Below are 19,420 nucleotides of genomic sequence, written 5' to 3'. Positions count from 1 at the left end.
TCCATTTGCCGTATGCGAATAGGACATTGCTGCCACAATGTTCACCTGACAAGAATTCAGGTTAAGAATTCTGCCATGTGTGAGTGTCGTCTTGAAGAGGAGGACCTCAACCATATTTTTTTCAGTTGCCCTTTAAATAATAATTATAAAAATTTCATACCTGATCTGATCAATACAGGTATATTGCCCCCCTACGACATTGCATTTTTGTTATCTTCCATTGACAAACGAGTATATAAAATCATTTCTTATTTTATTAAAGTTAATGGCATCAACTTGTAAATTTACTTACCGAATTATTCATACGTGTATATATATATATGTATATGTATGTATGTGTGTATGTATGTGCGTATATTTGTATGAATATATGTGTGTATATATAATGTATGTATATATACACACATATATTCATTATATGTGTGTATATATGATATATATATATATATCTTTTTATTATTATTATTTATTTATATTTAGTGTGTTTAGTGAACTGTATATTATATATTTATGTTGTGTATTTGTAATTCTTTGGTAAATAAATATTAACCTACACATACACAAATACAAATACTCCGCACACTCTCTACTTGACACTGGCCAGAACACTCCACTGGGGTGAAAAGCCATTTAAAAAAAAGAAGAAGAAGAACAGTTTTGAATTTGAACTGACCATGTACTCAGGTTAGGAAACTTTACGAACAGAGTCTTTATGCTAACTTTACACCATCATTTTTTTAAATACCAATCCCGTATCTGGACCATATGCAAAATCTTCGCGTTACACGATCATTATTTTAATACCTACGATGTCATACAGATAGTTGCCATTATAGTAGAAATAATATTTTGGGACATTACTGAATTGTCAAAAAAACACTTTGATCACACTGTCATTTTTCGAGCTGTGTAACGTGCTTGATAGTTATCTAATCGATGTTTTTGTTTACCCGTTCGTCATTTGTACCTTTATCACAATGATTTTTGTAGGTACCTACGCCTTAGTTAAATTGCCTGCCTGATCACCGTATCTTGATCGATACGATAATCGTAATATATATGAGGTGAAACACCAAAACACGGCAGCGCAGATGCCAACGCGATAGCTGTCACAACACTGTATCTATTCAATAATTAATAAAAGCACTTTACATTAAGTTAACACACACAGATATTATTTTTTTCTAGGAGTTAACAGTACGTACGTAGAGTTCTGGTATATTATTTTCTAAAAATAAAACATACACGTGAAATTCATAAAACCTAACAGTAATTCACATTCACAATCAGTAATAAATTCATATTGAAGTCTTTAACTATTGTTTAAAATATAAAGCTGAATGAAGATGTAATATTTTCACGTAATATAGTTACGTAAAACAATGACATATGTCAAATAATGTCGGCCATCTTAAACCGTACGAAAATCGGTACCAACATAGGTCAACATACCACTCACGGTAACTACCAAAATAGAACACTAGAGTCTTTTTTTTCATCCCGATTCGATACGAAAAAAATAATGGTGTATAGCAGTTTTTACTTTGAACGGCGAACTTGTTAACGATTGTCTAAGGCCGTGGTGATAAATTATCCATCTATGCATCATCTATGCACCATATGTCAAAAGTTTACAGTACTGTCAAAAACTTTTATTTGACGGTTAGATTATGTTGAAAAATAGTACGATATGGAATTTTCTGCTCGGGGGTTCACTTTATAATGTCTGAAAATACTGTGTGTCCTCTCCCACCTCCTTTACCGACTTTTAATCCTGTTATCGCAGGATCTGGCGAGCGGGAAAACATCGGTACTACCAAAAAAATATTTCCTGTTATAAATAGCCATAATTTAGCTTGCCCGTGGTCCTCAAAGCAGGGGCATTTAACTAAGCTTTGGCCTCGAAACTCATTTGAAACCGCCACGCCCACCTCAAAATTCTTATAGAAAACGAATAATATGGCTAAAAGCTCAGATCTCATTGGTGAGAACAGAAGGATTGGTTTGATCTCTCGCTCTCTACCATAATGACTCGTGTAACAGAAAGAGATGACGGAATTTTGACAGTTTCAAATCATTCAAACAAAATGACAGTGGTTTATTTATACACGCGGGTTGTCATTTTCTGCCGAAATACTATCATTTCCGTCGAAAATATTGCGTGTTAAAGTTGTTCGTGATAAAAATACAATATAAGCCAGTGTAGTGTTAGCGAGTTACAAACATATTATATTCAACCTACCTACGTAAGTTCAAGTTTAAAGTGAATTAACAGTTTTAGGTTATTCGTTCGGTTTTTTGAACAATGCTTCATACTTGACATTATGTCTTCCTCCACAACGTATAAATGTTATTTATTATATCGATAAACTTATTCATGTTATTGATTAGTGTTATCCTGTATTATCTTATTGTTTTGGTGAAATTAAAGATTTTTAAACATATGTAACCATGAGTTCATGAGGCTGAAAAATGTCGGAATTCTTCGTCATACTGTCGGACAATCATGTTTTGGAAATTTTCTTCGGTGTTTTTGCAAATTTCTTGTCATTTTGGGTTTCTTCTTCTCAGATTTACAAGTTTCATCTCAAGGAAATGCACTGTAAAAGTTTATTTTCTTAGTCAGATGAACCTTGCCCCTTGGAAAACATTTCGACATTTTTCTGCTTCAAGGACATTTTTATTTTTAAAATATTTTTTTTGGGCTAGTGAATGAATGGAGTAGGCCGAGAGCAATTATATTGTCTATGGTTGCATCTTACTTTTAGATGACCTTGAGTTTTTTCTATCTTGTCTACTGCTCTTTTCCGCACGGTAGGTACTGCTTGTATATCTGTGGTTAAGTACTGTATAATTCTGTTGTATACAAAAAGCCCGAAGATATCGATCTAGAGAGTGGTATATTTATGCCTCAAAGTATCCCGAGCTACAGAAAACTTGCCAAAGATATGCATTTTGTGCCAAAAATCAACCCTTTAATTATACCTACAAACATTTTGAGTCACAGTTGCAAGTGGGGCCGACTTGCGGACTTGTTGCCATTTCAATGTTGCTCCAGAAAAAGATTTCGGCTTTAGAATTACTGGAAAGAGCCAGAGAACAAAAGTACTCAAATAATGGAGAGCTTTTTAGTGTGAAGTCTGCGCACTCTTTATTAAAATCTACTTTGACTGATTTAGGAGGTTTGAGTATACAGACAGAGATCGTCCAAGCAAATCTTTTCTCACCAGATGTGATATCATCCCTATTGGCTGGCTGCGTAGCTCTGGTGCCGTATCCTTTAAAATGATCTCATCTTATAGAATCAAGTCATCAAGCCATAGGATAGCTGGATCTCACAGACAAGGGCTATCTACCTATTTGCTATATTGTTAAATATGTGTACAAATTATTGTAAAAATTCAAAAGAATGAGGAATGTGATTTCTGGTGCACCATCCAGTAAATATTATGGTACGGTGGACATCCAATAACCACACATTATTTTAACCCTTCAGGCCTCTGGCATATTGACTGTTACATTTCTTAAATATGCTGTCAGTGAATTTGTGTGTATTTCTGCTTCTCAATAAAATCCAAATAAATGGGATATTTCTGAATGTATCCGAAAATTAATAACAGTTTTTCAAAGGTGATGAAATATATCTTCAAATTTTATTATTAGTAATAAACATAATTTTTTACATATTAAAATTTTGAAATAAAACATAAAAAGATTTTAAAATGGCTCACCTTACGTTTTTTCATCTAAACACTAATCTAAAATTACTGAAACAAAATACAAATTTTACTAGACAAATGTATTATAAACACTAGTTGTACCCCGCCACTCGTTGCTGTGGCTTAGTCTGTGCAGATAGAGAAACAATAGCACGTGTTTCTTTTATATCTGTTGGTGCTGTTTTTCAAAAAAGCATGTGTCTACATAAAGATAATAGAATGTTTACCTGCCACAGGTGACATCTATATAATACAGGCATATAAAAACACGACCCGCATATTCCAATGCAACATTGTGTCAAAATTTCAAAGCAATCAGTGAAGAATTTTCCGAGATTTAAGATTTTGAACAAACAAACATTTAAATTTTACCATTTTTAAAAAAATTACCATTTTTGCAAATTAGCAATAAGATATTTTTCCCATAAAAAACAAATAGTAGGTACTGATAGATAAAAAATATTGAAGAATATTCAATTGAAAATCAAAATAATTTATTAACCGCTTCTGTGCCAAGAGCGAGTTAACTCGCATTCTTGGCCTGCTGTGCACAGCTACACTTCTACCTACTGGCATTTAAAAGGTTAATATCTATGTAACAGAAACCATTAATTTTACATACATTTTCATAGGCATCACATTACACAAAAATGCGAAAAATCACAGGATAGCTTAACATTTTTTCTCAAGGAAATTCCTTTTATTCATAGTTCCGGAAGTAGATTTGATTTGACAGCCTCCATGGTCGAGGGGTAAGGCTCTCGACTATCAATCAGTAGGTTGCGGTTTCCAATCCCACAATTTATTAATTAATAATATTTAGTATCTATATTTGAAACCCAGCTACAAAAGTTTTTTTGAACCCTTTTGTTGAAATGCTTAGAACGAAAATAAAAAGTTTTTTTGAGTTCTGAATGAAAATGAAAGAATTTGATGTAGATTCTCGCTTGTACGAGTTTCCGAACACAGCGTGTATATAGACAACAACAATCCATATCTGAGGGAGGCAAATACAAAAATGTTTCAGTTATTTTAAATCCATTTGCTTTCTTAACAATTTCGACTCAGCTATGACTCTGACCGCAACCATTCTCCGTGCCTGAAAAGCGGGCACAAGGCTCATTGGGCTCTCGTCACTGGCATCATCTTGGTGGACCAACCTGACAGTGAAAACAAGTACCACCCCGACAGCGTCTACGTGACGGTCAAACACGGCAAGTCTCTGCACGTGGCCCTGTGGAGGCTCCAGGATTTGCAAGATAGCAACAAGAATCTAACGGAGTTCTCTCCAGATAGAGAGTGTGACGCTCATCTGGAGTATATTGTGCCTGAAGGAGGTCTTGGAGGAGAACAAGGACTTAAAGGACAGTTTATATTGATACATCCGTTTGAATAATAAAATTAACAAGACTCCTTTTGTGAATGCCCCACTTTGATTTTGCCCTCCTGAAAAGTTTGGTGCATGCCGCGTAATGTGTAATTTAAAGATATATATTATCAAACAACTAACTTAAAAATAAATAATATTTTTTTTAATTTTTTTATTATTTTAATATACATCATATGGGTTACATTAATACATACATATTTTGCAAAATATAATATTAAGGTTCATATTATATGGTCATGTATACCTTATCAGAAAAGAGGAGCTCTTGTGCCTGATAAGGGAACATCATTATTTATTGTATTGTCAAATTCTAGTCACAAAATAAAATAAATTTGTATGTTATGTGTTTATTGAGAGAATAAAGATTTGTATTAACTATTTTATTTGTACATAAAGATTAATTGTTGTTATTAGTACCTTCTCATTAAATCCATTTGGCTAATTTCACTAGCACTACATTAGCAGAACGACTAACCAGTGACTTGGTAATTCCCGGACTCCCAGGAAAAGATTTAAGACCATTATTTTTTTCATAAATACTTACTTTTGTCTTTGAAATATTTTATTAATGGTAGTTCTGTGAACATCAGATTGTTGATTACTCCAACAGTGACATCTTGACAGGATTGACCAGGAACACATAAACAAATTTACAGAAAGACTAAAAAGCAAAGTGATGGAGTCAATACGGGACTTTGCTACCCTCAGTCAATTACTTATTGAACTATGAGTCTGTTTATTTGTTATTTATTTATCAACTAAATAAATATGTAGTTTTGTATGTATTGCTGTTGTGGGAGAATGAATTCAATAATGACATATTGTGATTTAATACATTTATTCACATTTTAAATATTTGGATAAAGATATAATATTATTATCCTATAGTCTAGTACGCCAAGCTATTACTCCATAATTGGGGTTGTATTGTTTTCTTCAGAATAGCTATCAATCAGTCTATAAATGCAATAATTATGAAAAGAAATGGCCTACAAGGAGAGAGGGTACATTTTTGTTTCTTTAACTTGACTGGGTTCTAATGGAATAAAGTTAACTTTATATCTATTTAAAATGGATTCTAGAAATACATATAAAATATTGGACACTTAAAAAATTTTCTACTTACAAGCTCTAACGTCGGAAACTCTGCTATTAATGATAATTTGTGCTTTTTTTTATTAGCTGTCTGATGATATTGAATACTCAAGATTCCAAGGGTTCTTTTATAATTCCCACGGCAACGGCAGTTCATTTCTTTAAGTGTGAGGGAGATGTAAAAGAATGATTACATGTTTCATGTGGGGGGAACAAACATAGGTACATCGTTTCTCATTTTCAACAGCTCCTTCTCATACACTATTATGTAGTTGGTAAAAAGAGCTGAAGCGTTATTGTGATAACGAACCTAAATTTTTGTTTTATTTATGTTGTTGCTGTACTGTAACCGTAGGAGTTATAAAAGCCGCCTATGTGATGGTTCTGGTAAACTGCAAGTTAATTAAAAGTCCACCTTATTATATAAATGCCTAGACACTGACTGTGATTCCAGGAACAGATTGCATAGACATTTTATTCATAATACATATATTTGAATTTCTTTTTGCATTTTTACCATTCATTTTCTCTTGGGAACTTGGGTAAATAAATAAACCTCCGCCGTGTATTAAATTATGATTGAACAAGATGGACAGTCATCTTGGCTGTCTGTTTCTGGGCCTTTATGAAGAAAGGTGTTGATTAAATGCAGATGTTTCCAACTGTTTACTGGTGAAGTCAATAGTACATACTGCTTTGGTAGAATTAAATTCAGACTGGTTAAGTCCTACGTAAACATTATGCATGAAATCGCCACCTATTCCAGAGGCGCTCAATATGTAATCTCTGCATTACTTGCTAATTTATTATTCAATTGACAGTTAAAATCATCCAAGTGGTCAGTTAAAAATGTTTAAAACATTGATTTTAAAAAGTAATTTAACAAACGGTTTTTGTCTTGTAAGTTTTTAGATTCTCACGGCCAAAAGCATTTTTGTTGTTTGTTTTTGGGGTGTTATGCCGTGTTGCGCTAACTCCTTCTTTAGCCGACGTTTCGGACAGCGTTGCAGTGTCCATCATCAGGGCAGATCCGGTAGATCCGAAGATGTGGCACATCAACAATGCAACACGGCATAACACCCCAAAAACAAACAACAAAAAAGGTTTTTGTCTTTTCCGAAAGTCTTCAAATGCGATATTGTAGAGATGGATTCGCATTGTAGAATCTTTTAAGTTTAGTTATAGAGTGGAGACACATTACGCAATAAGCATCAAGTTGTTTTATGTAACACCATATCGCTCGCCACACAATCCCATACAGACCTGTCACACCTGACAGATGATATCAATTTACGGAGCGTCGTATTCCGCGGGAGTTCCTAAATTGATCCGACTACCTCTCCTGAGGAAGATTATAGCGTAGTGTGACACCTCATCATATAATCTGCATAAGCCACTCCCTAATAAGCGTTGATGCGTATAACGTAATGTGCCTTAGGCTTTAATTGATACCATTAATCGACGTCAAAATGAACAAGAAAAATGTATTCCTTTTTATGTATACATATAAACACAGTCGGATGATGAATCTCAATTTGATACACATTACACAATATATTTTTCCTCCATATTAAAGTACGTAAACAGTAACCTACGATATTTATATTGCATTTTCCATTTATTGAAATGTTTATGATTTCACTAACACCAAGATCAAACTTATAGTAGATATAGCACTTGCCCAAAATTCAACATTTAAAAAATGAAGTCCAAACATTTTCTTAAATTTGAAACCATCACACTTATAACTTCAAGTGTGCTAATATTAATACATAATACAGGCTGAGTATTGAGTTTTTACATATTGAAATTTGTTCTGAAATATTTAGTTTTTTATGACAATTTAGAAATAAATGTACCAATAATATAATGTTTGGTTTGGATTATTGAGAAGATTGATTTATCTTTGTTGGCTTATTTCCAGTGTCAGTTTTAAAGTGATAAAGACATATTTAGAGAAGAAAATGCAAATAAAGCATAGTCCATTGTAATCAGACAGATTTAACGGCAGCGTCTAAAATACATTATTATTATTTGTCCTAAAATTCTCTGCCATATTATGAAACAATTAAAACCCTTACAATATTTTACCTTCAATAAATTGATTACAGCGATGCTTTCTATAGAAATTTATAAAAATTATTTTATTTTTAAGTTGACCTGAAGAAATGTGTTAGGAAGACATTTCAGTTATGAATATTATTCAGTAATTATAATAACAACCATGGCTTATAACTAATTATTATTATTGAATATATATTGTATTATAGGAGACGTTAAATGTTTTGGAATTTTTAGCAGACTACAATCATTAACCAACAAACTTTACATTTATTTACCAAAGTATTATTGAATTTCAATCCATTTAAACATTTGTAACACATTGTATATTATTCTTGAAGAATTATTTTATTTTTATTATTTTATTTAAAATAAACACATATCATTTTTTTACGTAAAAAAAACAGAATATTCGCAAATGACGCATAACTACATATTTGGCAATTTTATTGCGAAAAAAGACTAAACATTTATTATTTTCATAATACATCTGTTGAATGTGTGGCTTTATTTCCTTCTAAGCTTTTAATTAGAAAACTTACTTTTATTTTCATAAAAAACATTTAATTTATACTTTCTGGCTTTTTGGGAACTTATCAAATACTATTGTTACACACAAAGGGAAGATATACAAATGAACCTAAATGAAGGAAAATAAACATTATGACGTAGACGCAGAAATCTGGTGATTATATTATAACAAAACACAAAATGTCTATTTTTTCTCGGAAGATAGCTAGAAATAATCACATAATGTTAATTAATAAGTTTTGCAAGTATTTTTTATTATTGTGACAGCTGTTTCGGTTGGGTTTTTTGTGGTTAGGCTCATAGAAACGATTGAGATGATTTAATTTTATGATTCTATTTAACCCCACCCAATTTCAATTTTTATGATGTCTATGTAATTGGGCGGGGAAAAATAGAATCATCCAAATAAGTCGTCTCAACGTGGCTTACCTACAGTTTGAAAATGGCCTTGATGCCGAAACAGCTGTCACAATATTAAAATACTTGCAGAACTTAATAATAACATTATTAAATTTGATTTACATTAAATTAAACAAATAAAATAAATGAGTTCTACGAATTAAAAACGAAAAGAATTAAATCACATTTGACAGTTTTCTGTTTATCGATAAGAATTCAAAGATTATGCATTTAAGTATCTTCTTGCAGGTCAGTACTATAAAGAATTGGTCCATAGATAGAAGAACAACGTGTCGATGATTGTAATCTAAGTGCCAACCTTTATAGTAATCAACCAACGGGCAATGTATCTTACATTGTATTTTAATACTAACAAAGTGAGACTGCAACTACTATCAGTCAAATACAATATTCAAAAAATGATAATATACTATGTAAATAATGTTTTGACTGTTGGAAGATTGACCCATACAATATTGCCAACTGAAGCTTGCATAGAGACAGACCTATTTTTGGATGAATTCATCTAAATATTCACTTCAGACCACGAGTCAGAGATCATTTTATGTTCCTTTGGTATATAAACAAAAAAATGTAATTATTAGACATTTTAAATTCAAAGAAAGATTTTTTAATTCTTTTTTTCAACCCCTCAGGCTAATAATTTGTTCGCTTTTGGAAACAGCTCATTTGTATTCTCTTCCAAAGAGGAAATACTTCGACCTTCTGACAGAATATGCCAGAGGCCTGAGGGGTCAAGTTTGTAAAAAATATTTGTTACCAATTAATTGGTCAGTGGGGTTTGAATGTTTTTAATCACTATGCATCGCAGATACATAATACAATTAAATACATCGATGTCAATTTCTTGATTTCAACATGTAGAATTATGCTATGTAAAGCATATAATATGTATTGTGAAATCTTCTATTTTAATAATTTATTTCAAAAGTCAGTTGGGCTCTATTCTGAGCAGTAAAATGGTACTAGAAGTATCGTATAAGTATTCTGTATTGGAAATTAAATAATGTTATGATCGAAGACAGAACGAACATAGATAATTTTTATATAAATACGATAAAAACTATTTTTGGCAGCGAGAGCACTACCGTTAACAGCTATTATTATTGAAAGTAAAATAGTGCAGTTATAATAAAATAGTACTTTAACGCATAAGAAATTACTTATTTAACTCTAGGATATTGATTTAACATGCTAATAAATACTTCACGGATTATATCACATCAGATCCAATTAGGTATGATATTGCCATCCTATAACATTCCTCGTCTGCACTCTCCGCTCTCCGCTCTCCGCTCTCCGCTCTCCACTCTCCACTCTCCACACCATCTCCCAACTTCTACAAACAATCTCAGCCAATCTGACTTATAACAACACACTATGCCGAAATTAAGTAAAATTATCTATAAAATTAAAATTACATTCCGCGCAATCGTCAATAGTTTAATTTACAAAAAGGAATAAAATTTTGGATATGATGCATAGTGGCATAATAAATAAAGACCCATAACTGCGATGGGCGCACTGAGATTCCAATGCTCTTTTAGTAAAGATAAATATATATATTTTTAAATAATATATTAATATATGGGAAAATAAAATTTCATTTAATTATATAAATTTACACATCGAATTCATGCTTTACAATAAAAAATTATTACACATAGCTCTATTAAGAAACCGAATATGATACAACGCTCCGTCTTTTAAAATTAAATAACGCACATTCACACTGCTAAATCTACAACACGGCTATAATATAAACGAAACGATAATAAATACAAGTTTTTAGTATGTTGATTAATATTATTCTAGAATCTTCTCGGCTAGCAGACGCAGAGGTTCGACGAGATCGGACAAACCACCGAGATACGATATGACTGGAATTGCCGTTTACCTTCTAATCTCACAGCACGATGGCACTAATAGTAATGGTGAGCGGGTGGCCGCCTACTGAAGTGGGGTAATCCTGTGGTCTGTGCGGGGCCTTAGGTCAGCTCCTGAGGGGCGAGGGGTGCCCCCAGGAGGGCGATGGGGAAGTTCTTGACGTGAGTCTGCCACTGGATGGACAGCTGGAAGAACTTCACGCTGCTCCATTCGGCGCCATCAATGTACACTGGAATTTCAAATGCGTACAGATTTAATAAGTGCAAATTAAAAATATACATAATCTGATTACGAGCTGCAGCATTCAGGTGAACATTGCCTTGATGATAGCCGACCTTTGATTGGAGAGGGCAGCAGATGAAGAAGATATATTGTGATACCTCATGAGGTCCAACTGTATGGAGCCAGTGAAACAATGGCATCCCAATTTGGAGATTTGATAAAATTTCCATACTTCGATTATTTCTTAATTTATACAAATTATTTCAATAACTTAATCACTGACGTAAATAGTTGTTTCTTGTATAATTAAGTTGAAACAAAATGTCATTTCAATCATTTGGGCGTATTTACAAGCGGAGTGTAGATATTTTACCGGAAATTTTGTGAGGCTGAAAGAAGTGGGAAAGGGGAAGGAGAAAAAGAGGAAGGTCGTGAAGTACCTGGATATCCAGATCTAGTCACTGAACAAATTATAATAAATTCAATGAAAGCAATGTTTTGAACCCACATTATTTAAGGTGTCTTACTTAATCCTACTGGCTTCCGGTAGTTTTTTTTTCGGTCGTGATTTTTATGCATTTTTACATTAAAACATTTCATTCTGTGTTACTTTATGCATAAATAACACTATTAATAATACGGTTCCATGATATTTCATCACAATGAAAATTCAACACACCTCCAAAAGTGATATAGAGTCAAAAAAATGAAAAGTGATGAAACAAAAACTAGGTTAAATAGGTGACTATTACCTAGTTTTTGTTTCATCACTTTTAATGACTCTATATCACTTTTTGGAGGTGTGTTGAATTGTCATTTTGATGACATACCTGGTCACCTTTTAAAAGTCATAGTACTATAAGTATTTATTTAAGGGAAAACCTCATATGACTTATTTTTATTGTGAAGAACGCTTACTTAGCTGGAAAATATAATAAAACTCAAAGAATATTTTCGTATTTTTTTGTTATATATATTTTTAACAGCATAGGGAGAAAAACATTTCTCTGAACATAAATACAGGGTTTTCCAATAAGAGGTGTTATTTTGATATTCAATCGTAAAAGATCAATGGTTTCGTTGCTTGTGTGGCACGTAGCGCCGTCTTGTTGAAAGTAAATGTTGTCCAGATCAATACTATCCAATTCCGGCCACAAAAAATCATTAATCATCTCTCGATAGCGCAATCCATTCACTGTAACTGTTGCTCCAGCATCATTTTCGAAAAAGTAAGGTCCAATGACTCCGTTGGACCATAAACCGCACCAAACACTCATACGTTGAGGATTGAGAGGCTTTTCAACAATAACTCTTGTGTTTTCCGAGCCCTAGATGCAACAATTTTGCTTGTTGACGAAGACACCGAGGTGGAAATGGGCCTCATCACTCAAGATGATTTGCATTTGATTCACTCAAGTGAATTTTAATAATTTCAATGCGTTGTTGAAGCCTGTGTCGTTCCATTTTTATTAAAAGCGTAGTTTCTACTTGTCAAATGTCAAAAAATGACAGCTTCAAAAGTAACACATACCGAAATAACGGGCTATTCAAAATAACACCTCTTATTGGAAAACCCTGTAGTTTTCATGGGAAACTGTATAGGATAGATATATATACGATTTTTATAAATATACTGGAGGCCCAGGCAGACGTTGTCCTGCACAGAAGGAAGTTCTATGTAGGGAAAAAATTTGGTGTTGTAAATATATTTTTTTTAGATCGGGTCGAAAACTATCCTATCCGTCAAACTGAAACCAACCATACAAATTCATAAAATTTCATTGCAATCGGTTGGGCGGTTTCGGAGATTATTAGCATGTATGAACACAGTGACAAGTGATTTCTATATATTAAGGGTAAGTTGGTAAAATTTATAAGAACATTTAGCAAAAAAAAAACAAGTAAGTTATTATGAAAATGGTGACATTCGGCACTTGGCGGGCTGCTCACTAAGAATATTAAGGTACTTAAAAAAAAAATCATACAAGGAGACTAAAATCTTACCCTTCAATGGCACATTGTGTGAAGACTTGGCGGAGCAGATGAGCCGCGAGACATTGTCTAAAGTCTGACTTCTGCCGGTCTCCGTATCCTTGTCCTTCTCCTTCTTCTTGCCCAGACGCATAACTGGAACAAACAGATTATTAATAATATTAGTAACGGCAGTTTAACTCGTCTATAATATGGAATAATTCAGCATATAAATAAGAAAAGAAATCTTTTTGGCTCAGCATTCTTTCATTGATCTTATATCATTCTGATCCTCGAAATGTGGTGCTGGAGAAGAAAGCTCAGGATATCATGAACAGCCAGAAGCACAAAGAATCAAAAATAGGTGATTAATTATCATAGTGTCTGAAGCTCTCTAAGGACGGGTTGTTTCGGAGAATTTGAACAATTCATCAAATTTCAATGTTGATTTCCGGGTTATGTGAAAGCCTATTCAAGTTCTGTTATTATATCAGCATAGGCTATTTGCTTGACAGAACTGAAATAAAAACAGAACTTGAAAAAATCTTTCACAGAACTTGAAAATTAACTTTGAAATTTGAAGAATTGTTCAAATTCTCCGAAACAACCCGTCCTAAGACTCATTTGTTTCGCAGAAATTCACTTGTGACAAAATCATCAAATGGCCATTCAGCAACATTTTGTTTTTTTTGACAGTTTTTGAAAGGTTCCCGTTAAATACGTCCGTTTCAGTTTTTGAACAAATTATGATCAGTAGAAGAGGACAACTATAGCTTGTCAGTTTATTACGATTTGATAGAAAGCTGATACGCACCTAGAATAGGCGTTTAAAATGGACCTTCCAGATGTCAATAAACAAAAAAAATGGTGCTGAATGGCCATTTGATGACAATGTTACATTTTAATTTCTGCAAAACAACTGGACCTCAGTAGCCTATAATGCATGAGGAGTGGAGAAGCTTGGTTCATCAGGGCAGTTAGAGTGGGAGGTCATGGTCATGATCCCCAGCAACGAGGCAACGACACAGCATAAATTCTGATAACCAAAATTTCAAATTAGTTTGTTAGTTAGGTACGTCAACTTACTTTTCTGCTTCTTCTCCTTAGTAGCGTAGGTTATATGGAACCCTGGCGCGGCGTGGGGGTCCACCCCCGGAGTGAGACGGGCGGCCTGCAGGCAGCGGAAGGTGGACTTGAGGGAGGAGCGCGAGGAGGGGGGTGCGGGGCCTGAGGGGGTTGGGGGGGGACCACCAGTGCCTGCGGTGCCCCCCACCGCCCCCTTCAGGTGCGTTTCCAGCCGGCGGCGTGCGGAGCTCTCCTCGTTCTTGGAAGACGACTCTTGTTTGATGATCTGAAAGAATTAAAAATATTTAAAAGATCAACCAACTGTCAACTGAGCGTAATCAGCATCATAATCGTAATAGGCATAATGTTAGCGGTGTCCCTCAAAGATCACTTCTGGGTCTAGTTATGTTTATTTCATACATTACAGATGATACAAAATTCTTTGCGGCTTTTGTATGGCTTAAATTAAATATATTAGTGGACAAAGAATTGGCTTCTAAAATCCAATGTTGAAAAAAGCACTGTCCTACATATTGGAATAAATAACCTTAAGCTTGCATACAAACTTAGTGGAATACTTCTACAAGCAGTGACGTTACAACAAGGCCCAGGAGGGTAAAAAAATTTGACAAAATGCCTTTCGCACTACTAGGAAACGCTTTCTTGCAAGCAGAGTAGTGGAAGCATGGAAAGAACTTTCGCAACAAGTCATCGATGCTACAAATACAAATCAATTTAAAGCTCAATTGGATTCTCAATTGTGAAGGAGAAAGAATTAACTTATTGTGCAATTATATATGAGCGCGTCAGCAGAATGCTGCCTGCTTATTAACAAATAATAATAATATAAGTATCTTTCCCTCGTTACTGTTAGATTTGTGGAGGGCTGGTATACCTGACGATGTCTGAATGTACTAACCTGCCAATAGTCCAGCTGCAGCTCCATGGGCTCCCAGTTGGGTTGTGGGGTGAGAGGGGTTAGGGGGACCGAGTCCCCTAGCAGGCTGCCCGAGCTAGGCGTGTTGTGGAGGGGCGGCGCGGGGGTAGCAGGCGGGGAGGGGCGTGGGGCGGCCGGGGGGGAGCCCCCCTCCTCTAGATCAACCGAGTGCTGCGAGTTCTCCGCTGAGGCTATCCTCACATCCTGGAAATATAACATTTCATCGTAAGAAACAAAAACAGGGCTAACTAGATAAGATCAAAAATACTATCTAATATCTCGAGAATCATCATCATCATCACTTTTGGCTCTACAACCCCTGGTGGGTCTTGGTCTCCTCAAGAGTCTTCCTCCACTCATCTCGGTCCCGCGCCAGCTCTCTCCAGTTTCGAAGCTCCAAGGCAGACAAATCTTTGAGGACGTTGTCGCTCCATCTTAACCTTGGCCTTCCCAGGCTCCTTCTCCCTATCGGTCTTGAGCTCAGCAGGGACTTTGGTTCTTGATGCTCGGTCATTCTCTCCACATGACCTAGCCACCTTCTCGAGAATATATGTATTTAATAATAACTTTAGATTAGGAAGTGCCACAACGAGAAGAAGGCTTGTATTCCTTGGTAGCTACCTATTAGAAATAGAAAATATTGCTAAACACTCAAAGACAACACTGATGAACTTTATTTAAGAGATTGGGCACTACTATCAAAAGAATAAGTTGAAATTAAGAGGCAGAACAATGGGCACAAATATAGATTAAGATAAGTTACTCACATTAACAAATGGCACAAATATCTGACTAGAATCTTCATCGCAGGAGCGCTCCCGGTAAGCCACCATGGCCTCGGCGATGGGCAGCTGGATGGTGGGGCCGGAACCGTTGACATAGCGGTTGATGCGGCTGGACATCTCTGACGCGTCGCCGATGGACCCGTCGGCCACGCGCTCGCACAGCGTCTGCCAGCCATCGCCCCCGAACAGGAGGGAATACCCTGCGTCCACCGATGATAGGTAGCGCGATATGTTGTTGACGCCTGGAAGAATTATGAATATGTAAGTATGTAGTTAGAAAATGGGAAAGAAGAATATTGAAACTGAAAGAAGTGTACCTATTTAAATGAACCAATAATCAATCTCTGTCCCCAAAAGGTATCAATATTTTTTTATAAAACTGTTAATAACAAGATTGGGGAGGACATATAGCAAGGATGGAAGATTAAAGAAGAAGCCGACTACTAAAGAGGCTACTCTTTCACAATCCTGCACGCCAAAGGCATGTTGGGAGGCCTAAACACAAGTGGCTAGACGTTGTGGATATCAACTCCACATAATATATTATAATAAAACAAATAAAAAACTTTATTCCACTTAATTTTATTTTGACCGTAACCGGTTTCAGCTCGTCAGAGCCATCTTCAGACTGGTCAGGTGACCAGACTGACAGATCACCAGTCTGAAGACGGCTCTGACGAGCTTAAACCGGTTTCAGCTCGTCAGAGCCATCTTCAGACTGGTCAGGTGACCAGACTGACAGATCACCAGTCTGAAGATGGCTCTGATGAGCTGAAACCGGTTACGGTCAAAATAAAATTAAGTGGAATAAAGTTTTTTATTTGTTTTATTATAATATATTATAATGGAATTCCACCACGAATTATCGGTCTCAAAAATAGAAATATTCAACTCCACATCTTTAGGGACCAGGAACTGGAAGGAGACACTCTCAGAGGAAATATATTATAGGAGACAAGACTCCAATGGAAGACAAGATTAAACACAAGTGGCTGGACGATGTGGATATCAACTCCACATCTTTAGGCAACAGGAACTGGAAGGAGACAGCCTCGGAAGAAATATACAATAGGAGACAAGACTCCAATGGAAGACAAGACTAAACACAAGTGGCTGGACGATATGGATATCAACTCCACAGCTTTAGGCACTAGGAACTGGAAGGAGTAGCCTCGGAGGAAATATATTATAGGAGACAAGACTCCAATGGAAGACAAGATTAAACACAAGTGGCTGGACGATGTGGATATCAACTCCACATCTTTAGGCAACAGGAACTGGAAGGAGACAGCCTCGGAAGAAATATACAATAGGAGACAAGACTCCAATGGAAGACAAGACTAAACACAAGTGGCTGGACGATATGGATATCAACTCCACAGCTTTAGGCACTAGGAACTGGAAGGAGTAGCCTCGGAGGAAATATATTATAGGAGACAAGACTCCAATGGAAGACAAGATTAAACACAAGTGGCTGGACGATGTGGATATCAACTCCACATCTTTAGGCAACAGGAACTGGAAGGAGACAGCCTCGGAAGAAATATACAATAGGAGACAAGACTCCAATGGAAGACAAGACTAAACACAAGTGGCTGGACGATATGGATATCAACTCCACAGCTTTAGGCACTAGGAACTGGAAGGAGTAGCCTCGGAGGAAATATATTATAGGAGACAAGACTCCAATGAAAATGATTGTGAGTTTCTTCACACTCAATATTATCCCCATTTTTTTAACATTGTCTCCACACAGGAGGTCGGGATGGAAATAATTTCCCTAAGGCCTGTCATCTTTTGGGATGCTGTGTGGAGGGTATTCTGCGCCGCAGTAACGCAGTAACTGGCTGGAGAGATCAGAGGGTCTCCCTCAACCGGCCGCTACCGATCCGGCCCGCCACTTAGCTGGTGGACAAATGCATCTGCCACCGAGACCTCAATAAACTCTGCTAATTCACCAAACTAGCTTGCTACTTGAGGTGACTTATGGCAGAGGTGTTGCTTATCCAATAAGTGGTTCCCCATGCGGCGGTACCCATACCCACTTCCCGAATTGTAAAACATACAAATACAAAAGGATCTAACACAGAATTAATAATATCTGTTGCGTGAAAAGAAACAGTACAATAGAAAGTACTGCAGAGCACGGACAAATAATGCAGCAAATAATACATTGAGCGTATAACCAGATACGAAATGGAATAATCTTAATATATGTATCTTGTCGTGCCCTCTCCTATCGGAGTTTGGCTTTCATCAGTAAAAACTTCATCATGCAGGCTGCAACCCGGAACAACCCTGCACTCGGTCAACAGACCTTTCATTAATAAAATTAAAGAATACTAACCGAGCGGTATGATGTAGAAGCGAACATGCGCCCCCCAATCCGGGGGCCTCAGTGCCCAGAGGTCTACGTAGGAGCGCAGGGCTCCACTGACCAGCGCATCTGGTCCCACGAGCACCAGGCGAACTGCCTGCATGGGTTTGGCTGACGTGTTGCAACTGAAAGAATGATTTTCTGAATTAAAGACAGGGTAAGAAAAAAATATACATTTTTTAATTTGGATACCGGTAATATCAGGTATGACACGTCCCAGTAAACGACAAAATCAAAAATTTAGATACATTGAACTCAATCCCATTCCTTTTACTCCAGTCAACAATTCTATCTATATCTGACTGGAGTCGATTTTAGTCGTCAATAAATGATATTTCTAAGAATAGTTTTTGGTTATCAGCAAAGAGAAGAAACCTAGAGTACAGAATAGCATCTGAAATATCATTAATAAATAAGAAGTGGGCCAAAATTAGAGCCTTGGGTTACTCCTGATCATACAAAAAATGGGAAAGATTGGAATAGTCCATAAGAAAAAAACTGTTTCCTGTCTGCAAGATGGCTAGCAAAAAAGGTGAGTAGTCTTATAGAGAATTGTATTACAGCCAGTTTATCAAGTTAAGACGATTATTAACAGTATCAAAGGACTTTGAAAAGTCATTATATGAACAGTCTACTTGATGGCCTTAATCCAACGATTTTGATACTTAATCAGTAAAAACCAATAGGTTGGTTTCTGTTGATAGATCTTTTCTAATCCATGTTGTTACGAAATTAAGAATTGCTCCACTTGTGGTAGGGTAATGTGCATATATGAAGAATCGGATCAAAAAATTTTGCAGGTGCAGACAGTATTGCTGCTGGTCTAAAATTTTCCATCTCTCGTGAATATAATAATTTTTGTTTCCCAAATACACAAACTCCAGTATTCATTGTCCATAATTAATGTATTGCAGGGTATCTTACTCACTCTTTACAAATATTTTCAATTATGTCTTTGCT

The 19,420-nt window shown here is 35.7% G+C and overlaps 2 protein-coding genes across 5 annotated transcripts in view; one reads left to right on the top strand and one right to left on the bottom strand.

The window, feature by feature from the left end:
* The first annotated feature begins 2,921 nt into the window (after positions 1–2,921).
* LOC149416599 (actin maturation protease) lies at positions 2,922–8,526 on the top strand. The gene is made up of 3 exons (XM_089641417.1): positions 2,922–3,273; positions 4,788–7,093; positions 7,308–8,526. The coding sequence occupies exons 1-2, from the start codon at positions 3,047–3,049 to the stop codon at positions 5,113–5,115; spliced, it is 555 nt and encodes a 184-aa protein (XP_089497543.1). The 5' UTR covers positions 2,922–3,046; the 3' UTR covers positions 5,116–7,093; positions 7,308–8,526.
* A 213-nt stretch (positions 8,527–8,739) lies between these two features.
* The window catches only part of KrT95D (phosphofurin acidic cluster sorting protein KrT95D), a 277,937-nt gene continuing 267,256 nt past the window's right edge, over positions 8,740–19,420 (bottom strand). For all 4 annotated transcript variants that reach the window (XM_089640830.1, XM_089640827.1, XM_089640829.1 and 1 more), the window contains 6 exons: positions 18,431–18,585; positions 16,066–16,325; positions 15,281–15,502; positions 14,383–14,647; positions 13,330–13,452; positions 8,740–11,332 (listed from right to left, as the gene is read on the bottom strand). In XM_089640830.1, coding sequence (XP_089496956.1) covers positions 11,205–11,332; positions 13,330–13,452; positions 14,383–14,647; positions 15,281–15,502; positions 16,066–16,325; positions 18,431–18,585 — 1,153 coding nt within the window. In that variant the 3' untranslated portion in view covers positions 8,740–11,204. The remainder of the gene's footprint in view (positions 11,333–13,329; positions 13,453–14,382; positions 14,648–15,280; positions 15,503–16,065; positions 16,326–18,430; positions 18,586–19,420) is intronic.

Source organism: Hesperophylax consimilis, chromosome 16, assembly GCF_061612785.1.
Source record: "Hesperophylax consimilis isolate HC1 chromosome 16, BYU_Hcon_1.0, whole genome shotgun sequence".
Taxonomy (NCBI): domain Eukaryota; kingdom Metazoa; phylum Arthropoda; class Insecta; order Trichoptera; family Limnephilidae; genus Hesperophylax; species Hesperophylax consimilis.
The sequence above is the reverse complement of the archived record's forward strand: the minus strand, read 5'-3'. Positions and strand labels throughout refer to the sequence as shown.

Bases quoted from the DNA above. Each gene is read 5' to 3' on its own strand.
- LOC149416599 (XM_089641417.1), top strand. From the start codon at position 3,047: ATGTTGCTCCAGAAAAAGATTTCGGCTTTAGAATTACTGGAAAGAGCC. The intron at 3,274-4,787 runs GTATCCTTTAAA...ATTTCGACTCAG, and splicing joins GGCTGCGTAGCTCTGGTGCC to CTATGACTCTGACCGCAACC.